The sequence below is a fragment of the Mauremys mutica genome, chromosome 3, assembly GCF_020497125.1.
Source record: "Mauremys mutica isolate MM-2020 ecotype Southern chromosome 3, ASM2049712v1, whole genome shotgun sequence".
NCBI classification, from domain to species: Eukaryota; Metazoa; Chordata; order Testudines; family Geoemydidae; genus Mauremys; species Mauremys mutica.
The window spans coordinates 69,980,878-70,005,623 of NC_059074.1; the positions used below are offsets into that span (position 1 = coordinate 69,980,878).

Consider the following 24,746-nt stretch of genomic DNA (forward strand, 5'->3'; position numbering starts at 1 on the left):
CTCCACATTAGAGGACTATGCAATTTAGGCCCTTATGCAACGGGATCCATATGCCCAAGATCTACATGGATACAGGGACTTGCCAGGGTGGATACAGTTGCAAGATTTGCAACTTAGGCCTGGTCTACACTAGGGGGGGGTGTCGAACTAAGGTATGCAAGTTCAGCTTGAACTCGAACTACCTTAGTTCGAACTACTCACCCGTCCAGACGCCGCGGGATCGAAGTCCGCGGCTCCCCCGTTGACTCCGCCGTTCGCGGTGGTGGAGTTCCGGAGTCGACGGGAGCGCGTTCGGAGTTCGAACTATCGCGTCTATAGTTCGAACTCCGAGAAGTCGAACTCTACGCGTCGACCCGGCAGGTAAGTATAGACCTACCCTTAGAGTCTACTATATCTAACACAGGAGTCCAGGTTGATAGATACTAATGGTGCATTTTTACTAAATGCTGAAAAAGGCAGTTGACCGGATTTAATTAGAAATGCATCCTCCTCCTAAAATTGATGAAAATGTGTCCACTTTATATTGTAGACATTAACTTTAAGAACAAACAACCCCAAGTTCCACTCTTCAGAGGGGCAAGACAAGGATGCCAACTACATCCATAACCACTTCCTTTAGCTTTGGAAATTCAGCCATTGGAATTGGAAAAGACAGTGGTAAAAATCTGTGGAGAGGAATATGCAATAAAATAATCTTATATGCAACAATATTCTACTATTAACATCAAAATGCTGATATCAATACAACTGCTATCAAACCTCTCTCAATTTGGCCTTGTAATTGGTTATAAAGTTGAACGGAGATGATTTACTATTGTCAATTTAATCCAGCAGTTCCCTTTCCCTCCATTTGTTTGTAACATGCATATATTTTGCATGCCATGAACTCCGCACAGGCACAGGAGTCCTCACTGAAGTTCTGGGGTTCCCGATTATAAGCTCTTCGAGGCATAAGGTGTCCCTCATTACGTATTTGTAAAATATCCAGTACAACAAGACCCTGATTTTGCTGCTGCACAGTACCATAGTACATTTGTATAATAAAATACATCTGAAGAAACAACCAATAAAGAACCTTTCTAAAAGATGAACTGAGTGTTCCAAATGCAGAGAGTTTCATAGTAGCTTCAGAAATAACCAAGGAAAAACCAGGAATCATTCTCAACATTTCATTAGATCTATACCTCGCCACAGAGGCATCTGTAGCTGGAATATTTAATTTTCAGTGCTTTGATTTCAAATAAGCTCTGTACATACCTGCTTTTGAGTAAGAGTTTATTTTGTTGTTTAGTCGCTGGATAAGTGCAAGTATTCCCTCTAGTTTGTTCACCAGTTCAGTTGTGACATTTCTACTTCCTTCACCCAGAGATTTGGGTTTAAAGTTAAGGATGAAACTGCTCCAAGCACGCAACACAACTTCAGCATCATCTGGACAGATTTCAGTCAGAAGGAGACTGTCCCTTATTAGTGTCCTCACAGCACTCTCCACTTTCTCTAGTAGGCATTGCCATGGCCGAATGACATCAACCTGCAACATTAAGCAGTTACAATATCCAGGCAGCCACAGTACATAGATTCTATTCAGTGCTTTAACTCTAATGTCACAACTACTATATATATAGTTGGATAAACTACCCCCAACCCTCCAAAATAACATTTACCTGTTCAAATCCACCTAAGAGTTCAGTTGTATCCATAGCACTGTTCATTGCCATAACCTTTAATCGATGACCTGTCAGGTGGGCCAGAAGTTCAACAAGGCTGGTCTTCCCAACAGCTGCAGGACCCACCAATATGACCATCCAGCCCATATGCACACATTTCATTATGGACTCAAGGGACTGCAGGGAATGATGTAAAAGAGACAGACGTCTGCACGGGGGAGGAATATAGCTGCCACGAGCGAGAACTGAGTAGCCGATCTAAAAAGAATGAATAAAAACATGCAAGTATGTTGATGGGGAGGGATGGAGGCAAGGGAAGGGAAAATGGGAGCTCAAGTTTAGGGTGATTAAAAAAAAAATCACATGTTTTTAATTTATCTTACCTGAACATTATAAGGAGTGATGAGAAACTGTCTGGTTCCCCTATATGGATTAGAATTCTGACCAAAAATGTCTTTGAATATGGAAATGATCTAAAATAGCCAAAAGAAAGGTTAAAAAGATGAATAAGCCTAGATTTCTACAATGTGGGACTTATGTTTTATTTCCATAGAAATTTTCACTGTGAGCTACCCCAAAGCACTTTACCAACTTACTCAACTTACTCCAAAGGGATCATTTCATCCAACAATGAAATGCTGCAACTGTTTAGCAGCACACATCAACAATTCCACAAGTCCTTCAGACTTAGCAAATCATGGCTTCCTATCACATAACATGGAACACAATTTTATACTACCAGTACCTCTTTTCTTTAACTGAGTACAGGCAAAAAAGCCAGTCAGTAAAGCTTCTGACATAGCATATAGAAAGAGACAATGTAGATCAAGAAAAGGGGAAAGAATGAAATGCAAGGGAAAAATAACTAAGCAGCTATTTGGCACAAAAGTTTAGTCTTATGGTTTAATACATTTTCAGTCTAGGTTGTTTGGTTATTTTTGTTTAAACTGTAATGAGGAAAATGAAAGGAGTATTAGGTGATGCATGAGAGCAGGAGGCATCTGAGTGGTGTAAAGCTAACCAAAATAAATGAGTTTTAGGGGGGGACTTAAAGTAAGAAAGTGAGTTTGCTTGGCATACTAAACAAGGGAGACTGTTTCAAGCCTGGGGAGTGCCATGAAGAAAGGCACTGTCGAGTGGGAGAAGACATAAGGTTCAATAAATCCAAAGAAGCTGGCAGAATATAGTACAGAAGAGTGGTGGTAGGTGGTGACAAAATGTAAATAGGGGTGACACTGTACAACACATTCACATTACAGATAATGGGCTTGAAGGATGCAGAAACGAAACAGAAAGCCAGTGGGGGAAAAAACAACCTTACAACATTAACAATGTAGATCACACTACTCACCCTCCCTCCCACAGCTGTCCTAGATCCTTCCACACACCATTACTAATTCTCTTCCCCAGCTCACAACTCTCGGTCCCCATCCACTCATGAAGTTCAGGTCATTCCATAAAAACATTTAAGGTATTTTTTGCTGAAATACTGATATTTAATAGATGACCTGAGAAATGTTTTATATTGTTTTGCCCTTGTAAAAGTATTTTTCTGCTGTCAGTAGCAGAGAATTAAGGGTGACAATGCCATACCATGCCACCCTTACTTCTGTGCTGTTGCTGGCAGTGGCGCTGCCTTCAGAGCTGGGTGTCCATATATGTATTTGTATGGTAGAAGTGAGGGGCATAAACAACTACAGACACAAAGCAGGGGGTGTGTGATACGTTTGAGAACCACTGTCTTACATGAATAGCTTTAGAAACAATAGGTATTTCAAAAGGAAATTAGGAAAAGGTACACGAAGGATGTCTGAAAATTTTCCTTTGTGTGCAACAGTAATTTCTACATGAAAACTGTCAAATATCATTGTATTTACATAGGCATTACTGGAAACATGTTGTAACAATCAAGGAACAGGGAGCGAGGATGTACAGCTGACCTTCTCTTTGTCTTCTCTGGTTCTCATTCTTTCACCATAGACCAAAAATACATGTTGGCCTGGATCATAGCATCCTGGTGACTGGTCAACAAGTATCAGCTGACACCAGCGGAAAAGATCACGCAGGTTAAATTCCCAGGGTCCTCCTTTCTGTCCCCACTTCTTTTGAGCCATAACCTCTTGATCAATCTGGAGAAAGCAGCAGTTCAAAATCTTTTTACTCCACTCACATATGCAGTCATCTTAAAAATATTTTTAAAAGCTAGGTGGACCTTTGTCATTAGGCTCTGCTCACCTGACGTAGAAAACACTGCCAATAGGAGTTAGGAGCCCTGCTCACTTCACTGTTGCTGTCAGGAGCCATCTGGGGTCTCTTGCCACCAGATTCAGCCCACCCAAAATGAAGGTGGTCTCTTACCTCCTAATGCCCTAAAATCTTTAGTCATTGTATGAACTCACATTTCTTTTGCAATCTGCCAATATCCTTTCAGTGAGATTCCACCACATAATAATTCTACACAAGGCATATGATTAGGCATAGAAGGATTAAATTTGAATCGGTAATGTCAGTAAACACTGATTTCACTGTACACACACAAACTGACAAAAAAATTTCCATCAGTAATACAAAATTTACAGCTAGGCAAAGAAAGAAAAATGCTGCTTGAGAACTTACAAGTTTGATTTAAGGCTATTTACTCTGTATATTTTGATATGTGATGTTGACAATTTGTGTTTTAATGGTTATAAAGGTTTAACTTTTTGAATCACAACATTTACTAATTATTGTGTAACCAATCAACCTCTCAATAAATTCCCTCAACTTGATAAAATTAAAATTTGATAAAAATAAAAATGGTTAAAACCTATAATTCTGTGCAACTGTGAAAATTTAAATTGATAAAAATTGAAAAAGTGCTTAAAATAATCATCAATATTGTCTGTTGAAATTATAAAAAAATTGAATTCAGCGAAGCCCACATATAATATGTATTCTTTTATCACTTCATACTTTTCTTGGCTTTAAAAGTCATCTATTTTATCTTCCCACCACACACACACATTGTTACAAAAGAAAAGCCATCTCAGATAAAATTCTTTCAGTGGCCTTTATCACAATGCCAAGTTTAGTAGAACTGATAGCTTGAAGAGTAGATGTGCTCCTTCCCCCAAGTCTCCTCAGATATGGCCAAACCAGGATAACTATCTGTTTTAGAAGCAACTCTATAAGCATGCCAAAAATCTGATCTTTGTTTGTAGACCAGTTCAACCGCAATGACTCACTAGAGGGGATTTTTCTGCAATAAAAGTCTTTGAAATTAGACTTATTTGAATTAAACTTTTAAAATGTACTGTGGATTTAGAAAAAGTAAGTTTAAAAAGGTTTAGAACACTAATGTGCATAACAATAGGCCTTAAGCCCTAAGCAGAGCACTTCCATGTCTCGAGGCACCATAAATTAGAAGCTATTGAATGCCTATTAAAGTATACTAAATTTTGGTTATCTCTGTATCTATTGCTAGAAATAATTTATCCATTATGGTCTTCTCTTTTGATTGCAACTGATCATCCCCCAAATATACTAAAAATACCCTGCATTCCCACAAAAGCCTCTACTGCTCAAAATACTTTTTTCCTAGATTACAGCCCCTTTCACAGCATCCTATGATCGATAGATAGATCAATCTCATAGAACCGAAAGGTCATCAAGTCCAGCTCCCTGCCTTCACTAGCCTGGGGGGGAGGGATAGCTCAGTGGTTTGAGCATTGGCCAGAGTTGTGAGTTCAGTCCTTGAGGGGGCCACTTAGGGATCTGGGGCAAAATCAGTACTTGGTCCTGCTAGTGAAGGCAGGGGGCTGGACTCAATGATCTTTCAGGGTCCCTTCCAGTTCTATGAGATAGGTATATCTCCATATATTATTTATGATAAATAACAGAGTTAAGTCCAGAAACAGGAACGTAACTCAGTTTTGTAAAAACAAAGCTTTGGTTTTCCCTAATGTTTCTAGAATAGCCCACACTCAGTGAAAACAATTATTTTTCAAATTCACCTGTCAACATTGTCACCCCAAAACTACTCTCTATACTTTTTTTTTTAAAACATCTCTCACGCATTCTGCCTACCTCAGACAACAGATTTCATCAGTACAAATCCGAATAGTAAACATATTTTACCTTGTTATTGAAAGCAACCATTTTAGCAATAATATTTTTGTCGATGGCAGGAAACAAGGTATTCCCAATGAACTCCATATCTGCAGCTGAAAGTGGATCGACATATACCTGCAAGAATACATGGAGGAATTTATGTAGTGTGGATGTGGGTTTCATCATGAGGAGGACACAAGAATGAATCATAGGCATAGCCTGAAATGAATGCATGACTTGCCTGTGTAAATCTATTAAGAAAGGACTTGGGCAGCCCCTTTCTTCCACCTCCTTGTCTGTAGGGATTCTGGCATCCAAAGATCTTTGTCTTCTTATGTTGCACATGAAAACTCATCCCTAATTCTGGGATGTAAATCTCTGCTCGGTGGTCAAAGCAGGCATTTAGTCCTTCTAATACAGACTGGGAAGCCAGGTTCAACTATTTGAAAAAAGAAATAAAGATAAAATAATGCTGTTCAAAAGTAGCCTCCACTTTAGCAGGCTGTAATTTAAACACAAATGTGATTCAGCTTTCCTTGCCTGTCCAAAACACCGTCATACATGACTATCCACAGCTAACAAATCCCACATTATGGCACTGCACTAGTGGTAAGATAAAGTTTTTCTGTTCTATTTAAATTCTTCACCATGCCCTCACCAAGGTATCTGAGCATCATTGTATTATAAATGTCTATTTTCAAGCATTCATTTTTCCTTTTGAATTATTTTCATGCTACTCGTAAATCCACAGATTAAATGTTTTATCAGGTTAATAAAGTCAGTTGAGATATTGATGTTACACAAATGCTTAAAAATTGTGTTTCGCACAACAGAGGAAATTAGGGTGGTTTGTGTTTTTTTTTAAATACAAAAATAGCTAAAGAGACAATTTCTTTTCAAAACTTCATACTTAGTATAACTGTAGTCCAGGTCTCCATGAGGAATGTATATGTTGCTACATACAAAACATTTTTTTTTAAAAATAACTTGCATTCAGAGTTTAAGGGTAACATTTGCAAGAGTGCTTAAATGACTTAAGAGCCTAAATCCATTTTAAAAAGTGACTGCAGACTTTTAGGAGCTTAACTCTCACTGAAAGTCAGTGGAATTAGGAGCCTAAGTCTCATTTTGAAAGATGATTTAGGCACTTCCAAGTATGTAATTTAGCTGGTTGTGAAAATTTTACCCTAAACACCCATAAATCACCACTTCTCTTTTCCTAAATATTCCCATTTTATTGGTGTGCCAGACTTGCATTCACCTCATCTAATACAATCCAGTGTCCACCCTTTAATGCTGCAAGCAGGGGTCCATCACGCCAGGCAAATTCTCCTCCCTTTCCACCTTCCACAGGCAAGTCTGTCCCAAATAAATCTGTCACATCCTTGGGGAAGTAGAGGAAGAAAGCAAAGATTTACAAACTACATAACAGGTTACCAGATTTCAAGCTTGCTTTGATTTTTGCTTATTTTTTAAAAGCTAAGATCTATGTATGCATTTAAAATCGATGAGAGTTAAAAGAAGATATTCTACATTTTCCATATTGAGACTTCAGTCAGCAAATACAGTAAGCAAAACAATGCAAGAACATGAATGTCAGCCTCAAACAAAGGCTATGACTACCCTAAAGAGCTTAGAGCAGCATAGCTGCACCAATGCAGCTGCACTGCTGTAAGATCTTTGTGTAGTCACTCTAAGTCAATGGGAGAGAGATCTCCCATCAACTTAATTAATCCGCCCCCAACAAGCGGCAGTAGCTATGTCGGCGGGAAAAGCTCTCCCGCTAACATAGCACTGTCCACGCCGGCCTTTAAATTGGCATAAATTATGTTGCTTGTGGGGGGGGAGGTAATTCATACCCCTGAGCAATATAATTTATATTGCCTTAGGCTATGGCTACACTACAGCATAAGTCTTTCAAACAAGTTTGCAGCAATCAAGCTATATGCAGTTTACGTGACAATCTCCACATTGTAATCAGCACAACACAGTGTTTCTGGAAATAACAGCAGCTCTCTGCTCTTTCATGACACTTCACTCCTCCTTAGTTTAATCTCAAGACTGATGAGGGAAGCCAGATACTTATGACTCAACATCTGAGTTTACAAGTGTAACCACTCATGCTTCATAAAATTAGAAACCAAAATAATATTTTACATATGTATCTACACATACTTTAAAAAAAAAAATCAATTACCAGGGTAACATTTTACCCTACCGTTTGTTCAGACAGGTTGATTCGAACAAGGCAATTTCCTGAAGCCTTTGCCAGTGCTGCTACTAGACTGGTCTTGCCCACGCCTGGAGACCCCTCCAAGAGAATGGGTTTGTTAAGCTGTAAGGCTCTTAACAGCCTTTGTGCATTCATTGCTGTAGTTCCTGCATTTAAAGCATAATCTGAAACACTGTTCCTCTGAAAGACAGGGCCTAAGATGAAGAGAAAGCAAAACAAAAATTAAACCACAGACTAAATATTAGACATTTAGAATATTTTAGATCACATTTTCTAAAAACTTATTAACTTGCCTACTGCTTTTTCACACTACTACAGCGTGTGATGGAAGATAGACCAGTAACTAAATTATGTATCAAACATTTATCCTCACAAATCGGGCAGACATATTTAGTGTTTGATATTCGGTTCGACCTCAGCACAGTCTCCATTTGTTCACGCATAATTTTGCGCATACACACAAATACCTGCACATGCACTTTGCAATGCATTTTGAAAATGGAATTTTAAAACCTGTAGGTGTTCATGAACCAAACTGGAGGCTGGGGTCTGAAAACCAAGTCTATAAAATGCTCTGTTTGGCTTGTAACTGGCTGCAAGTGTAAAATTAGAGGCAGCTTTTTAAAAATTTGGCCCCATGTGTTATGGGAAAGTTTATGAATCTGTTCACACATTGCCAGTTTTGTGAGCCGAAGTAAAGTGCCCTCTCATGCAAGCATTTTCTTTACTCTGGTTATAGAACACAACCTGGAGAAAGCATTGGTCTTCTTGCCCATCAGAAACCTCCACCTTTAGAGCTCACTGTAATTTCAATAGTAAAACATCATTTCTCATGTATGCAAGGTGTTAGTCACTATCCTTCTTTAAAGATTTTGATATTTGTTTCCTAGGAAAGAGGTATTCTCCCCTTTTGGGTGCCAGTTATCCTAGAAAGTAAACCATGTATAAGTTTGTATAAGATTAGGTGATTAGATGTATTTATAAGAGCCTGTCACCTAAATTCCCTCTAAGCTGCGTGGCTGCGCAGCTGCCTATCAAAGGCCGCACAGGAGCTCAGGGCTGCAGTGGGGTGAGGTGCCTCTCCCATGGCCCCCAGCCCCAGAGCTGCTGCGACCGAGGAGGGGTGGGAAGAGACGCTCTCCCCCAGCCCCGAAGCTGCCACGGCCAGGGAGAGGCAGCTCTCCCGCAACCCCGGAGCTCCTGCAGCTGGGTAGAGATGCACTCCAGGGCCGGGGAGAGACTCTCTCCCCCAGCCCAGGAGCTGCTGTGGCCGGGTAGAGGCGCCTCTCTCCCAGCCCCAGTCCAGGTGCTGTTGCGGAGAGAGGGCTGGGGGGGTCCTCTCCTCACCGTGGCCAGGGGGCAGCCTGCACCCCAAGCCTCTCATCCCCGGCCCCACCCCAGAGCCTTCACCCCTAGCTGGAGCCCTCTCCCCTCTGTCGCAGCCCTGCACCCTGATCCCCTCCGCCCCAGCCCGGAGCCCCCTCCCACACACCAAACCTCTGGCCCCACCCCCACCACACATCACCTCCATATTGGTGCACATAACAAAATTCATTCCACACATGCATGGGAAAAATTAGAGGGAACAATGCCTGTCACAGTGTTTTTGAATGTTCCTTGTTAGGCACTGGTTATACAACAAAGACATGCTCTAAACCAGGGGTGCTCAATCTGAGGCCCACCAGGGCATTTCATAAGGCCTGTAGCCTGCTTAAACACAATATACTAACAGCCGATTCATTAGTATTTTGTCATCATGATTACATCATTTTAGTTTGCACAAGTGTGCAAATAGACAATACTGTACAATTGAGAAACATTCTATCTAAATCAGGGGTCGGCAACCTTTCAGAAGTGGTGTGCCGAGTCTTCATTTATTCACTCTCATTTAAGGTTTCGCGTGCCGGTAATACATTTTAATGTTTTTTAGAAGGTCTCTCTCTACAAGTCTATATATCATATAACTAAACTAGTGTTGTATTGTAAAATAAACAAGGTTTTCAAAATGTTTAAGCAGCTTCATTTAAAATTAAATTAAAATGTTGATCTTATGCCGCCGGCCCGCTCAGCCTACTGCTGGTCTGGGGTTCTGTTCACCTAGGCTGGCAGTGGGCTGAGTGGGGCCTGCGGCCGGGACCCCAGCTGGGAAGGGTCTGGCAGCCAGAACCCCAGACTGGCAGCAGGCTGTGCAGGGCTAGCAGCCGGGACCCCAGACTGGCAGAGCAGCTCAACCCACTGCTGCTCAGGGGTCCCATCGGCCGGCTCCTGCCAGCCGGGATCCCAGCTGCCGGACCCGCTCAGCCCGCTGCCGGTCTGGGGTCCCGGCCCTGCCCACATACGGTGGGTACCTACCTTCTCCCTGGTTCTGGCCCATTCTCTTCCTCTCTCTGCACTGAGCTGAGGGTGGGAGTGGACCAAGCACAGGGTTGGGGGTGAGGGCCAGGAGCTAGAATGAGGGAGAGGGCTCAGGGTTGGGGTGTGGGGCCACTTACCTGGGCAGCTCCCATTTGGTGTGAGGGGTGCAGGTGGGAATGTGAGTGGGGGTGCAGGAGCTCCCATTTGGTGCTCGGGGCGGGGCTGGAGATGTGGGGGGGTGCAAGAGTCAGGGCGGAGGGCTAGGCACATGTGAGGGGGGTGCCAGAGTCAGGGTAGGGGGGCTGGTTATGTGTGGGGGTGCCAGAGTCAGGGCTGGGGTCATGCGGGGGGGGGGGTTGAAGGAGTCAGCAGAGGGCTGGGTGGTACAGGGCTCAGGGCAGGGGCCTGGGTGTGTGTGTGTGGGGGGGTCAGGGCTCAGGGCAGAGGGCTGGGTGACTGCCCCCTCCCAGAATCCCCAATCCCCCTCGCTCCTTGTCCTGACTACCCGCTCCTGGGACCCCACCCCCTATCTAAGCCTCCCCGCCCCTTGTCCTCTGACTGCCCCCCTAGGACCCTACCCCCTACCTGTCCCCTGACTGCCCCAACCCTTATCCACACCCAGACAGAACCCCCTAGACTCCTATGCCTATCTAACCGCTTCCCGCCCCCTGACAGGACCCCCAGAACTCCCGACCCATCCAATCCTCCCCCTGCTCCCTGCTTGCCCAACCCCTCTCCATACCCCTACCTCCTGATAGCCCCCCCGAACTCCCGAATCATCCAACCCCCCCAGCTCCTTGTCCCCTGACCATCCCCTCCAGAGACCCCCCTCCCTAACTGCTTCCCCAGGACCCTCCTTGCTCCCTGTCCCCTGACCCCTATCCACCCCCCACCCCCCTAACAGACCCTAGGCACTCCCATGCCCCATCCAACCCGCCCTGCTCCCTGACTTCCCCCTCCAGAGACCCCCCACCCCTAACCACCCCCCTCAGGATCCCACCCCCCCATCCAATCCACCCTGCTCCCTGTCCCCTGACTGCCCCCACCCCTTATGCAACCCCTCCCCCCAGACCCGGACCCCTTACCATGAGGTTCCCCGCTGATCCGGAGCCCTGCCGCCGCGCGCACAGCGCTGTGAGGGGAGGGGCAGGGCTGCGCGAGGCGGTGGTGCTCCGGATGAGCAGGGAGCATCTTTCTCTCCCCATGGAGCCAAATGCTGCCCCGCGGGAGCGCACAGCCCCAGCCCCCAGAGCGCTGTACTCATGGGGATAGGGCAGAAGGCGGGGGAGAGGCCGGCGGCTTGCTGCGCTCGGCCCGGCGCTCCAGCCGTGGAGCGCGGACCCTGCAGCTTGCCACGTCGGCAGGATTTTTAATGGCACACTGGGGTCCCGGCAGGCCCCAGCGTGCCATTAAAAATTGGCTCGCGTGCCATCTTTGGCATACGTGCCATAGGTTGCCGACCCCTGATCTAAATACACATGAAACAAGCTGAACTTAAAATATAAATCAATACAGGTGACTTTAAACTTATTCAAATATGTATCAGAGGGGTAGCCGTGTTAGTCTGGATCTGTAAAAGCAGCAAAGAGTCCTGTGGCACCTTATACACTAACAGATGTATTGGAGCATGAGCTTTCGTGGGTGAATACCCACTTTGTCGGATGCATGTCAAATATGTAGAATCTGTTTAGCCCACACAGGTTTAGGGTTAGGTTTATGTGGCCTTCCTGCATAATAAGACTGGGTACCACTGCTCTGAATTGTGCAGTGTTATAAAATAAAAGTTTGCCAAATGAATTAAGAGTCAGCACTCTTACTCCCACCACTCTTTTCCATCCCAGCACATTTCTCCTTACTTATAAACTCTTGAAAACATGCCATCCTTCCAAAAGAGTGTGCATTATATGACAAACTTCCTATTTCGAACTCTTCCATTTCTTTTTATATTAGATCTCTCCATTTGCCCACACATTTGTTTTTGTTTAAATAAAATTGACATGCCTGCTGCTAAGAGAGACTTTACATCAATAAAATCACAATCAAAATATATTTTCCTGCCAATAACTGGCTCCACCAAAAGGACAATCTCCAAATTTGCAACCCCCCATGATGCCGCACTAAAGAGCACACATGCCAAGGTAACACCTCCATCCACTTCTCTTCCCAGTCATTCAAATTTAACTCAGACAGAGGCTTTCCCCAAAGAGCTGACAGCAACTTCTAGTCAAATGGCGCCGAATGAAACACCCTTCCTTATTCCCCTGGTCTGCAAATCTAGTGACAGAAACATCACCTTTAATCTCATCAGTAATGAAAGTATGAAGGGAGAATGAACTCTTACATAGCCAGGACGCAAACCATATACAGAGCTTCAGAAAAGCCAACAATCTCCCATTCATCTGGACATAGATAAGCCCCTGCAGCATAAAGAGCACAGGAGTAGCATGCTCAGCATAGCTAAACAGGTAGGCTACTGTGTCCTGCACTACCCAAATATTTCTGGTGGTCTTTAGAGGTGCATTAGAGTCACCCAATCTAGAAAGTGACAAGGATTGCATGAGGGAACACAGGTCACAACCTCCTGACCAGGTGCAGATAGAAAAAAATATTGACACTTGGATCAGAGATTGTAGCAAATAAGGGTCCAAAATAATCCCTGCGCTGCAGACCTTTGATTAAGGGAAGGCACAACGCTTCATAGCAAATAACCCCTCACAACCACAGATCAGTTCTCCCATTACCCACCAGCATCACCTCTCTTTTTTCTGGGTTGAACTTCAGGCATTTCACTTTGACTCATGCCTCTCACGCAGGCATTGGATAAGCAGAGAAACTGTACTGCCTGGATTTGATGAAAGACCTAGATTTTAGCTATCAGCACAATGGGTACTACAGTACCAATCCATTAATGTGGTTTTATCAGGGGCATCAAAATGCACAATCCACATGATGTATGTGGCCTGCATGACGCATTCAGATTAAAAAAATAAAAGCTGAGATTTTGCACAAAGGGTTTCTAGTCCTCATGGCAACAGAGACAATCTTCCAAACATGAACTGAGAGTAATTGATGACATGATATCTGCCAAGTCAGAAAAAAATATCCTCAAATAATAACTCAAGGGTATGAACTTTATTGTCCACTATTAACCAGACTAGAGTTGTCATCTTTAATGCACAATGACGATTAATTATTCCATTGCTGATTACTTTAGCAAATGGAACAGCAAAAGGATGGGTGTAAAGCCCTACGGGGAAAGGGAATTAGGAGTTGCTTCAACGAAGAAAATGCAGAGAGAAGAACAGAGGAGATACACAGAGGGAAGAAGGAGAGTGAAAAAGAGAAAAGAAGATAATGAAAAGGAGAAAAAAAAGGACAGAAGTAGTTGTGGCCTAAACAGGAGCAGATTTTCATTTGTAAGTGATACAGAATATGCCAATGACGTGCTGAACAAATAGAAGTTCAACATAATGGCTGTGTTTCTCCCTTGATCTCTGTGCAAACATCCCACTGATCTTAATGGCACCACCAATGCTGTGGACTGATGGGATCATGAAATCTCGAATTCATATCATGTCCTGCAGAATTAAACATGGAATCCAGCCCTCTTCCCTAAGTAAGTATGAAGAGAAAAGAGGGAGAAGAGAAGACAACAAGATGAAACCTGATCTCTTATGAAAACTTTGCAGGATGACATGCAATTTCCCCAACATAGTTGTTGTTGGACTTCTCAGAAAGGAGGGAAGAGATGCTAAATAATCCCATCCACTCATTCCACCGTCCACAGACAGCTCAGTATCACCCTGCAGTAAATAGCAGGAAAAGCAACTAGTAGGTCTAATAAAGTCATTGAACAGACAGCAGAACTTAGTCAGTCACAAAGAGATCCATGGCCAAGAAAACCCATGCAGACAGACACTATCATTCACTGAAATAAAACCCTAGGGATCAAGGAAATCAGAAGTTTCAAAATAACACTAGAGCTGCTTCCTCAAAACCTTCTCAATCACCTTTACCTACAAAAAAAGCTCAAAACCCAACGGTAATTTGTAGGACTATCAGTGTCAAGAAATGATTTCTTATACAAGGGCCCGATGACCGCTCTTCTGACAGAAGCTGTCTAGAGAAAACAGTTTCACTCAACAACTGACCGAAACTACTAGCTTGCAGCAGCAACAAGACACCTGGTGAACTTGTGCGATCTTGGTATCTCATAGGCTATAGGCCACAACTCACCCAGTTCCTCCATAAACAGACACTAATGATCCCCAATACAGTACATTTTCCATCTACTTTGTGGATGGAATCTTAAATATCAGCTTCCTATATCAAAACAAAGTAAAATACAATACACCAGGTACACCAGAAGCGGCAGTTAAAAATAAAGCTTTTAGACTTCATTATAGGATTGCAGAAACTATGCCACGATCAAACTCAGAGGTATGAATGTCACCAGTACTGTAGTGTCCCTCCAATTCACCTGTGTACTAATGGGACACAATGACAACAATGGGAGGGGAAGGGAAGTTTGAATGCCCTGTATCAGTGAGAAAAGAGATCTTATTGTCCTAGCCAGCCCATGAACAGAATGGTCCAAATATTGCACAATAAGAATATCTAGGTCAGGGATCGGTTTTTAATGGTACGCAGTTGCCTGCCGGGGTCCTGGCCGCCAGCCCCACTCAGCCCGCTGCCAAACCCAGGCCAGCAGCGGGCTGGGTGGGGCCGGCGGCTGGGACCCCGGCAGGCAGCAGTGTGCCACTAAAAATCCGGCCCGGCCCAGCCCAGCCTGCTCATCTCCGCCCACCACTCTCTCCTGCAGGGGCAGAGGGCAGAAGCTTGGTCCTGCTGGCTGCTGCTGCAGGGCAGCCTCCACCGGCAGCCAAGCTCCCTCCTCCCCCGCCTCTTCCCCCAGCATGCTGGGTTCCTGCCCCTCTTCCTCTCCCTCCCTGCGGCCGAACAGCTGATGGCCCTGGAGAGGGAGGGGGAGAAGCAGAGCCAGAACGTGGTCGCTGCTCCAGAGAAGAAGCGGGGACGGGGCCTTGGGGAAGGAGGGTGGAATCAGGGCAATATCCCCTCCAGCCCACACCCCCAACCCTGACTCCTGAACCCCCCACGCCCCTCTGCCCTGACCCCTGCACTCCCCACAGACTCCTGCCCTGACCCCTGCACCTCCTCACACACACCCAGCCCCCTGCCCTGACCCCTGCACCTCCCCACAACCCCAGCCCTGACTCCGGCACCCCCCACACATACTCAGCTCCCCCAACACTCCATTCCCTGACTCCTGCATCCCCCTTACACGCCCCTAGCCCTGACTCCTGCACCCTCCTCACACACCCCATCCCCCTGCCCTGACTCCTGCACCCCTCACACTAAATGGGAGCTGCCCAGGTAAGCGCTCCACACCCAAACCTCCTGCCACAACCCTGAGCCCCTCCCTCATTCTAGCTCCTGGCCAGACCCTTCACCCCCAGCCCTGTCTTCAGTGCACTCCCACCCTCAGCTCAGTGCAGAGAGAGAGGAAGAAAATGGGCCAGAACCAGGGAGAAGGTAGGTACCCACTCTATGTGGGCAGGGCTGGGACCCCAGACCGTCAGCGGGCTGAGCGGGGCCGGCAGCCGGGACCCTGGCTGGCAGGAGCTGGCGGACGGAACCCCAGACAGGCAGCAGGCTGAGCCGCTCAGCCTACGGCCAGTCTGGGGTCCCGGCTGCCGGTCCCGCTCAGCCCGCTGCAGGTCTGGGGTTCTGGCTGCCGGCTCCTTGACAGCCGGGGTCCCAGCCACAGGCCCTGCTTAGCCCACTGCCAGCCTAGGTAAATGGAAGCCCAGGGTGGCAGTGGGCTGAGCGGGCCAGCGGCGTAAGATCAGCATTTTAATTTAATTTTAAATGAAGCTTCTTAAACATTTTGAAAACCTTGTTTACTTTACATATGACAATAGTTTAGTTACATAATATATAGACAGAGAGTGAGACCTTCTAAAAACGTTAAAATGGATTACTGGCACGCAAAACCTTAAATTAGAGTGAATAAAGAAAACTCGGCACACCACTTCTGAGAGGTTGCTGACCCCAGATCTAGGTTCTTATATCATACTCAGTCCTGTGGTACCCACATACTCTCCCCCTTGGAATCTATTGCTGCAATGGGTCAGCCAGTAAGTCTCCAACAGTGGAGCAATAAAATAGGTTCCCATGCCTTGAGAGGTGGATGGATGAGCACTGCCCTTTGCCCAAGCTAATAGCTGATCTGACCATGAAAAATGAGATATTATTACACTCCAAAATTGAGGTCAGATGAAGTGAAATATGCTTAGAGCATTCACTCAAGGTAAACATTATATATATCTATATCTAGATATATCTAGATATAGATATATATAGATATAGATATAGATATAGTTGCTTACAGATGTAGCTTTCTAAAAAGGGTGAAACAATTATATTAGATATGCTTGGAAATACTCTGCAGCGCTTTTATAAAAAGAAAAAGAGGTTGTCTTTATTTTTAGAAGACATTATGAATTACAGTGTAGTTCCCCACATATCTTGGGGCTAAGGCTAGTCCTTGATAAGTCATTAAAAACAAAACATGGGATGAATGTCCCCCACCCCACAAAAAACACTTGCCTCTTGGTATAAAAAATGGATGGATTCCCATGAAGTTTTCCATCCATATAAATTCTCTCTCCTTTGTTCTGTCGTAAATCCTCAGTTCATCCTTCTGATATTCTGTAAGCTCAACAATAGTGCAAAGTTTCTCACATAAGAATTTCAGACATTTTTCACGAGCAGATAAAGCAGTATCAGCTGAGCAAGATGTTGTACCTATATTAAAGAAAACAAAAGGAAGTGAAAATAAGATTCCCAACTACAGCCAGTTGTTTTCATTTCAAAATTCAGAAACACACAGCCAGCCAACAGTATAGAAAACGCAGTGAATGCACCGTGCTGAGCTCAACCAAATACTGCTAGTGAATTCAAAGATATACATGTATGAAATAAAGATCTACAGATACAGTAGCATTGTTTTCCAGAAGGCATGAGGTGCTTAATATCAATCACAACTGTATTGCTGCCTTGAATTAAAAATAAAAAATGTGAAGGTTAATCTCAACCTACTGTATTATAGGTGGGGGCTGGGTAACACTTCCTATTATTAAAGTTGCCTGACACTTCCCATTATAAGAGCCTGTTTATATCTGCTTATACCTATGCAAAACTTCAACAGTTTGGACTGAAATTTTCCATGCCAGATGTCTGCATAAGGCAGATTTTTTGGAGAAATTCACACGCTTATGTTAGTCAGTTTTCAAGTCTGGGGGGAGGAGGGAAACACCCTACAATGGACAAGGAGATGGGAGGAGGGGATACTGACTGGACAAGAAGACTGGGAGTAGGAACCAGAGGTGGCAAAGCGGAGGGAGAAGAAACAGATCTTCCTGTGTACCCAGTTCCTTGTCAGAACTGGGACTGATTAGGCAAAGCAACTGGGATGGGGATACAAATTGGATGAGAAGACACAGATTAGATAAGGAGCTGGGAGGGTGGGAACTGGGACTGGCTGGGCAAGGAGACCAGAGACAAAGAATTGTGGGAGACTAGGACAGGCTGGGTAAGGAGACTGGGACTGGAATGAGAATCCTGAGAAATGGAAACAGAGTGGGTGGGGCAATGGGTGAGGAAGAGACAGGACTGGACCAGAGAGGTTGGAGGGAGCAGGGCAAAAAAGGATCAAGCTTGGTGGAGGGTGGACATAGGCAGAAGAGTCTGTACCCACTAGAGTACATTTCCTTCGAGAGCCTGGAACAGAACCCATGATTGCTGACTCTTACAACTCCTCTGCTGTCAGCAAATATCTGTGGAAACCCACTGGAAAATGAGAGTCTCATCCCCTTTAGAGGTGGTCGACAGAGGATGAGCACCTCCTAACTGCTATCAGTTCTTCTGTGAGTGCAAGTGGCAAAGGTCTCTGCCACGGATCTAAAGGTTCCAACTCTGTTGATGATCCATGTGGATGTTAATATGAGCCCATGATAGAATTTCTGGTTTTTTTCAATTTGCTTTTTTAAAAGCCTAGGAAGTTACACTCAAAAACACTACAATGAAAGAACATTAAGGTTGCAAACTCAAGCACTCAAAAGTTAGGAAATGCCAGAATTAAGTTTGCCTGTGCAACCTTAATTCAGCTCCCTTATGTGTATGCATTATGACAGTCTTTATTTACATGATCATATACAGTTTTTTCCACCGGACCCAATGAGTGCATGGGACACACCTGCTCTGGCGATGAATCAGGGTTGTGTAGGGAAGGAGGAAGCTACTGTCTGTAGGACCCCTGTCTCATTTTTTGCAGAAGTTAGGAAGTACATAGGAAAGGAGGGAGGGGATTGCAAAAAGAGAAGGGACGCTCTCTTGATTAAAGCAGTTGAATTCTATCCCTGCTTCTGCCAAAGGAGCTCCTATGTGATGCTAGGCAAATCACTTAACTAAACTTGTCAGATGTGGTCATTGTTTGTTTCTCATTTTCTGGGCACCTGACTTGAAACCCTGAGGTCTAATTTACAGAAGATCTGAGCATCCACAACTGCAGCTGGGGTTAATGGGAGCTGTGCTTTGTACACTGAAAAACCGGGTCTTAAGGGCCTCAAATTCGGCACCCAACATTTTTGGATATTTTGTCTGCATTCTCTCTGCCTCGGCACCCCATCTGTAAAATGGGGCTAATACCCGCTCATCTCATAGGAGTGTTGCGAAGGTAAGTTAATATTTCTGAAACGCTGAAGTACTACAATGAGGACTCCCAGAGAAAAGCCCAAGAGGAAATTAATAACTCTGTCTTCAGAGCAGGGCTTGAATAGTCTGCAGTAAATAAGGCCTCAGGCCACACACTGAATGAGATGGATAAAATAATATCAATTTAGCTACTACTTTATTGAGCCCTATCCATACTGTGCACTGAATGAGGCAGCAGGGGTCCAATGGAAATATACTATGTGAACATGTAATTAAAAACTGTAGCACCAAAAATATACATAAGGGGATGGTGCTTGACTTTGCAACCTTAATGTTCTTTTAATGTAGTTTTGTATATGTGCAGTGTGTAGCACTTTAGCTTGCTGAACCATTCAAGAAGTCCTTGCTGTTAAAAATGGCAAGAAAAACATATGAAGTTAAAGATATTGTCAAGTGGAAGCAAATATTTGTGTCACAGGAATTATGCCCTACCCTAAAGCATGATGCCTTCATTTTAACCAAACTAAACACTGGGATATCAATCAAATAGGGAGAGGGGATGGTATGATGGGATAGCCTAAATTCTGGCAATTAATTGATCTTTGATTATTAGCGGTAAATATGCCCAATGGCCTGTGATGGGATGTTAGATGGCGTGGGATCTGAGTTACTACAGAGAATTCTTTCCTGGTGTCTGGCTGGTGAATCTTGCCCACATGCTCAGGATTTAGCTGACTGCCATATTTGAGGTCAGGAAGGAATTTTCCTCCAGCGCAGATTGGCAGAAGCCCTGGAGGTTTTTCGCCTTCCTCTGCAGCGTGGGGCACGGGTCACTTGCTGGAGGATTCTCTGCAGCTTGAGGTCTTTAAACCACGATTTGAGGACTTCAATAGCTCAGGCATAGGTTAGGGGTTTGATACAGGACTGGGTGGGTGAGGTTCTGTGGCCTGCATTGTGCAGGAGGTCAGACTAGATGATCATAATGGTCCCTTCTGACCTTGAAGTCTATGAGTCTAAAAATATGAGCAAAATTAAAAAAAAAATGTTAAGAGTTAAATATATTCACCTCTTCTCTGATAAGCACTGATGACTTACCTGAACCTATTCCATCAATGTACACCAGGCATGCAGCATGGACAAAAGACGTCATAGGAGGAATGTAAAATAGGCTGTACTCCTCTTCTTCTACCATGACATTCATAAAGTTAACCCAGGATAAGACATCCCGGACACTGAGAATACACTGACGCCCAAATTCTTGGTTGGTTAGCCATTCAATAAAGTCCATCATCAGCTCAGCTATGTCTATCCCTAAAACATAATAAATAAATAAATAAAAGATGTTGCAATTATAAACTGAATTATATAGGTCACTTCTAGTACAAAGCTGTACAACTAGAACCCTGAAATACAGAAAAGAAATCAGGTTCTTCAGATTTGTTTTTTTTTTTTAAATTTGCATTGAAGTATGATGCTTTCAATCTTCAAAAAGTGCTCAATGAAAGGGGGAGAGCAGAAGAGCAAAGAACAGATTTATAATCCTCTACAACAAACTTTTAAAACTAATACATCCACAAAATTAATCACATGCATTTTATATACAGCACAGGGCAAAAAAAACCCAAAACACTCATACTGATATCAGGAACTAACAAGATTTAATACCTGAAATCAAAGTTTCTTTAGTAAAACACAGAAACTCCTTTGCGAATGGTTCACAGATATAGAATTGTGAGCAAAAGATGAACTGGTTATTGGGTATTGCGCTTTTTTTTTTTAATAAAGTATTTGCTATAAGCATTTCAGCAGAAGCAACAGTTTATAGTAGCTTAACAGGTTGCCTGAAAATGTCCTCATCCATTGCAACAAGGTAGATGTGGAAGATTCCACTTTGAATCTGAGGTTAGGAAATGGTTCAATGCACTACAGGACCTAAAATAACTCTGATTCCTTCTTTCTTGGGGCTACAAAGAATATAGAGTAACCTTCAAAACTTGTTCCCAACCCCCAGATAATTTTCAGGAAAAAAAGGCCTCCCTGATCTTGGAAAAAGCAAAGAAAGAAAAAAAGCAACTTGGAAGATGAAGGAAGAAGATTCAGGAGTTATCATCCACTGGGATAAAGAGAAAAAGATCCTCCCCCACAAGGAAAGCATGGAGGAAAAAGGTTAATAGTACCAAATCTCTGTGCCTCTGCTTAGGGACTGAGGAGGAAGGTTTGGGTTCACTTCCAGGTATTCCTAAAATGAAATTAGTCTAATGCTTCAGAGGGAAATTCCTGACAAATAAGCAAATCCGGAACCTCCAACCCCACCCCAGAAAGATTTGGCAAAAAACCCTGACTGACGTCCGGAGAGGTGCAGGCTGTCTACAGGATCTGTTGGAGAGAGAGATGGGACTGGGAAGGAATTCTGCAAAAAAATGTGCCACAGCAAGAGTTATCAAGCTGCTTGAGCTCCTTGTAATGGAGCCTGGGGCTCAGCTCTGAGGACACCTCTCCCTTTTCTGAACTGTGACCTACTAGAGCAAGGGAAGGGCAAGCACCAGCAGCTTAGCAGAGAATCTGGAATCATGGAAGAATCCTGAGAGTACCCGTAGGAGTGAAGGCTAAAGGCTCCTGGAAAGGTTTAGCAGGCAGAAGTAGGTCATTGAGCCACTCATGTAATCCACAGGCTAAGTAAAGGAGTGGGATGGTGTTTGACAATGAAAGCCCTTTAGCTTCTGGAAATCCCAAAGAAACCTCTTCAGAGTCTGAGGCTATCATGGAAAAGGTTGCTGTTCTCCACAAGTGAGCTCCTCGCCCTATTTTACAGGCCTTTCAAAGCTCCAGAAAACTGCTTCCATTGACGCCTCTAGGAGAGCCTCGACTCCCAACATGGGCACTTCTTTCACCCTTTAGAGAAGCTGAGGGGCTAGTTTCATCTGATTTCCAGAAATGGATCCAGCCTCTGAGCCAGTCGCAAAGGTTTCTCTCTCAGCAAGAGCAGAAGGACTCTTAAGGCTCCCCACTACACATCACTACTGCCGAAGGCACAGATGATGTGATCATCGCTCCCCCCTGCCCTCAAAATCCTTTTCTTTAGCCTTCTCTGGTAGAACCACAAATGATACCAGATATGCCCATGGAAGTCACCTTCCTGCATGCTGCTTTGAGTAAAGCAGGTATCTAACTGCAGCAGAGGAAGGAGCACTTCAGTGGGAAAACTGTGGATGGCAACTGATAACCCTCCTATCTGCCAGACCAACAGCGGAGAAGGAACCCAGTGTCTGCACTGTCAATGACAAAATATAAGGGAACACGAGAGAGAGCTCAGTAAATCAAACCAATAACCAAGCTGTCGGTAGCAAAGGAAATGAGAGTTCTGGTCCTGGTCTTTTGTTCCTTTCCAATACCTGGGAAATAGGATAAGATATTGAAGAGGAGGGCAGAGTTCAGCTGGTGGGGAGAGGATCTTTGCATTGCTTTGCTATCAACTTTTGGTCAGTCACATGGCAATGGGATGCTAGGAAGGTAGGAACAGAGGCCAGTGCATCAGAGTCTGTTTGCAGATATAGTTGTATTTATGGATGGAAGAAGCATTAGTGTGAATCCCTGCCAAAACCATCTCTATCTTCAAATTCAGTTCTTTCTCCAATGTGGAGTTTAAATTCGATGCAAAACTAAATTATACTTACCTTGGTGGTTTATCCTGTCCAGAGACAGTCCTGGATGAATATTGTGCTTTACGATCTGTATTAAATCGTCACGACTGTTACTCTGTGGACACCATATCTCTGTAAATCTGTTACGCAGTGCAGGAGAAAGCTGCAGGCAATAAAATAACAATATAGCCACTACCAGCATATATCACAGCTACTACAGACCTACACTACTTAAGCTTGCATTTAAACTTTCATAGGCTAGTAGTTCTAGTATGTGTGAATTATTAAAACAGTAAATAAACAGACTCCTTTTCGAAATAATGTAGTATTCCTTCTAATAATGACAGGGTGTTTATAGCTATTGTTAACAGGAGAAAATGTAGCTCTTTTAGTGCAAGACCAAGAGAACACACCAACTGTTCATATGAAATACTGAAAGAGAACAGGGGAGAAAATGAGATAGCTTGCAAGAATCAGAGTGAGATGGAACTTCAGAGATATAGTCTATCAAACAAGGGCTGTATAATCTCATCTGCCCTCCTGGCCTTTGAAAGAAAGACCTCCATACAGGTAAAGGGCTCAATTGGAATGCCTTTCCATAATTGCTCCTTTGCGCTGAATTATAAAGAGCAATCATCAACCAGTGCTTATGCAATAAAGAGGCAATTTCCCTTTGATTACTGAACCCGGGGGCTTTCTGGTAGATTTGTTAGCATGCTAAAAATGACTGATTTTTTTTTTTTTTAAATGGACAGCCCCCTCTCTAGGAGTAAAAGAGATGAAGCTTTGAGTTCAAATGTCTGTCATTCCTTAGATGATTACGAAGATACTTTTAAAACAACATAAGGGGATACCTGAGAATTGTAGTTCTTATTTTGTGGGAAATCTTGCCCTACTGGGATTTGTCCATTTTTTGGAGACCCTAGGTGACAACTTCTAGTAGTTAGTTTTTGTCTGTGCCAGGAGCACAATCTATCATTGCATCCTCACACCACACCATAAAGACTCCACTGCAAGAACTGGATTTGAACGTAGTTTCCTTTGCGAGTTACACTTCATTTACTTAAAGTGTTCTCCATATCAAGTCTATTTATATGATTCAGTGTCCAGATTTTTCTTTGTTGATATTTTGTTGAGTGCTTGTTTGCATTGTCAAAATAATAGTACACGGGTGGTGGAAGAAAGACACCTTAGTCCTCCTTTAGAGCCAGGAGACAGACTCCAATATGCAACACTGCATGCTGGGACCTATACCATGTGCATGCTGCACATTCTGGTCATAATTCCAGTGACCTCTGAGAATTTACCTCTTTTTTTCCAAAGTCACCTCCTGGGTTCATGGTTGCTAGGATGCGAAATTTTTTTCCAGCAACCAGAAGTTCTACTTCATTATCCTCATCTTCTTGACTACCTTTTTCAGCAAGCACCAGTGTCTTCTCAACTTCAAGAACACTAAAAACCAGGTTTTAAAAAAATTGTGTTATTTAAATCCCATAGCTTGCACTTTAGAAAGTCACCAGTCTTTTTAAAAAAAAAATATGAATATGAGGTAGCTTTGCTTAGATTAATTTCTAAGGCTATGTCTACACTACACAGCTTTTAGCGACATGGCTGTGTTGCTACAGCTGTGCCGCTAAAAGTCAGGCAACGTAGCCACCGTTTGTCGCCTCTCCTGCCGACAAAAACCTTCCACCCCCAACGAGCAGTGTCTCCTGCCAACAACGTGCTGTTCACACTGGTGCTTGTCGTAGCAAAAAAAAATTGGGGGGGGAGGGCAGGGGGAAGAGAGAGGGGGTGTCGTTCAATTGCCAGTGTAGACATAGCCGAAGTCACAAAGCTCAGTATAATGGGCTCCAGCAAAAGTAAATGATAAATTCTGCTTATCCTTCCCAACTGACAGTATTTCTGAATACACAAGTGTGGAAAGCTCATCTTAATCTTGATGTGAAAGTCTGTGCAAAGTGGTTGGTCAAAGATTTAGCATGAATTTTACAAAAGCTCTCTCTTATAAATACAATGCCAAAAGTA

The 24,746-nt window shown here is 43.8% G+C and overlaps 1 protein-coding gene across 1 annotated transcript in view; it reads right to left on the reverse strand.

Moving 5' to 3' along the window:
- The window catches only part of MDN1 (midasin AAA ATPase 1), a 168,088-nt gene that overhangs the window by 72,619 nt on the left and 70,723 nt on the right, over nucleotides 1-24,746 (reverse strand). Inside the window, exons 32-43 of the mRNA XM_045010265.1 lie at nucleotides 24,026-24,170; nucleotides 22,752-22,881; nucleotides 20,173-20,388; nucleotides 16,972-17,169; nucleotides 7,972-8,180; nucleotides 7,015-7,137; nucleotides 5,995-6,192; nucleotides 5,781-5,888; nucleotides 3,605-3,793; nucleotides 2,048-2,137; nucleotides 1,662-1,922; nucleotides 1,258-1,528 (exon numbers count right to left, since the gene is read on the reverse strand). Of these exons, the coding sequence (XP_044866200.1) occupies nucleotides 1,258-1,528; nucleotides 1,662-1,922; nucleotides 2,048-2,137; nucleotides 3,605-3,793; nucleotides 5,781-5,888; nucleotides 5,995-6,192; nucleotides 7,015-7,137; nucleotides 7,972-8,180; nucleotides 16,972-17,169; nucleotides 20,173-20,388; nucleotides 22,752-22,881; nucleotides 24,026-24,170 (2,138 nt within the window). The remainder of the gene's footprint in view (nucleotides 1-1,257; nucleotides 1,529-1,661; nucleotides 1,923-2,047; nucleotides 2,138-3,604; nucleotides 3,794-5,780; nucleotides 5,889-5,994; nucleotides 6,193-7,014; nucleotides 7,138-7,971; nucleotides 8,181-16,971; nucleotides 17,170-20,172; nucleotides 20,389-22,751; nucleotides 22,882-24,025; nucleotides 24,171-24,746) is intronic.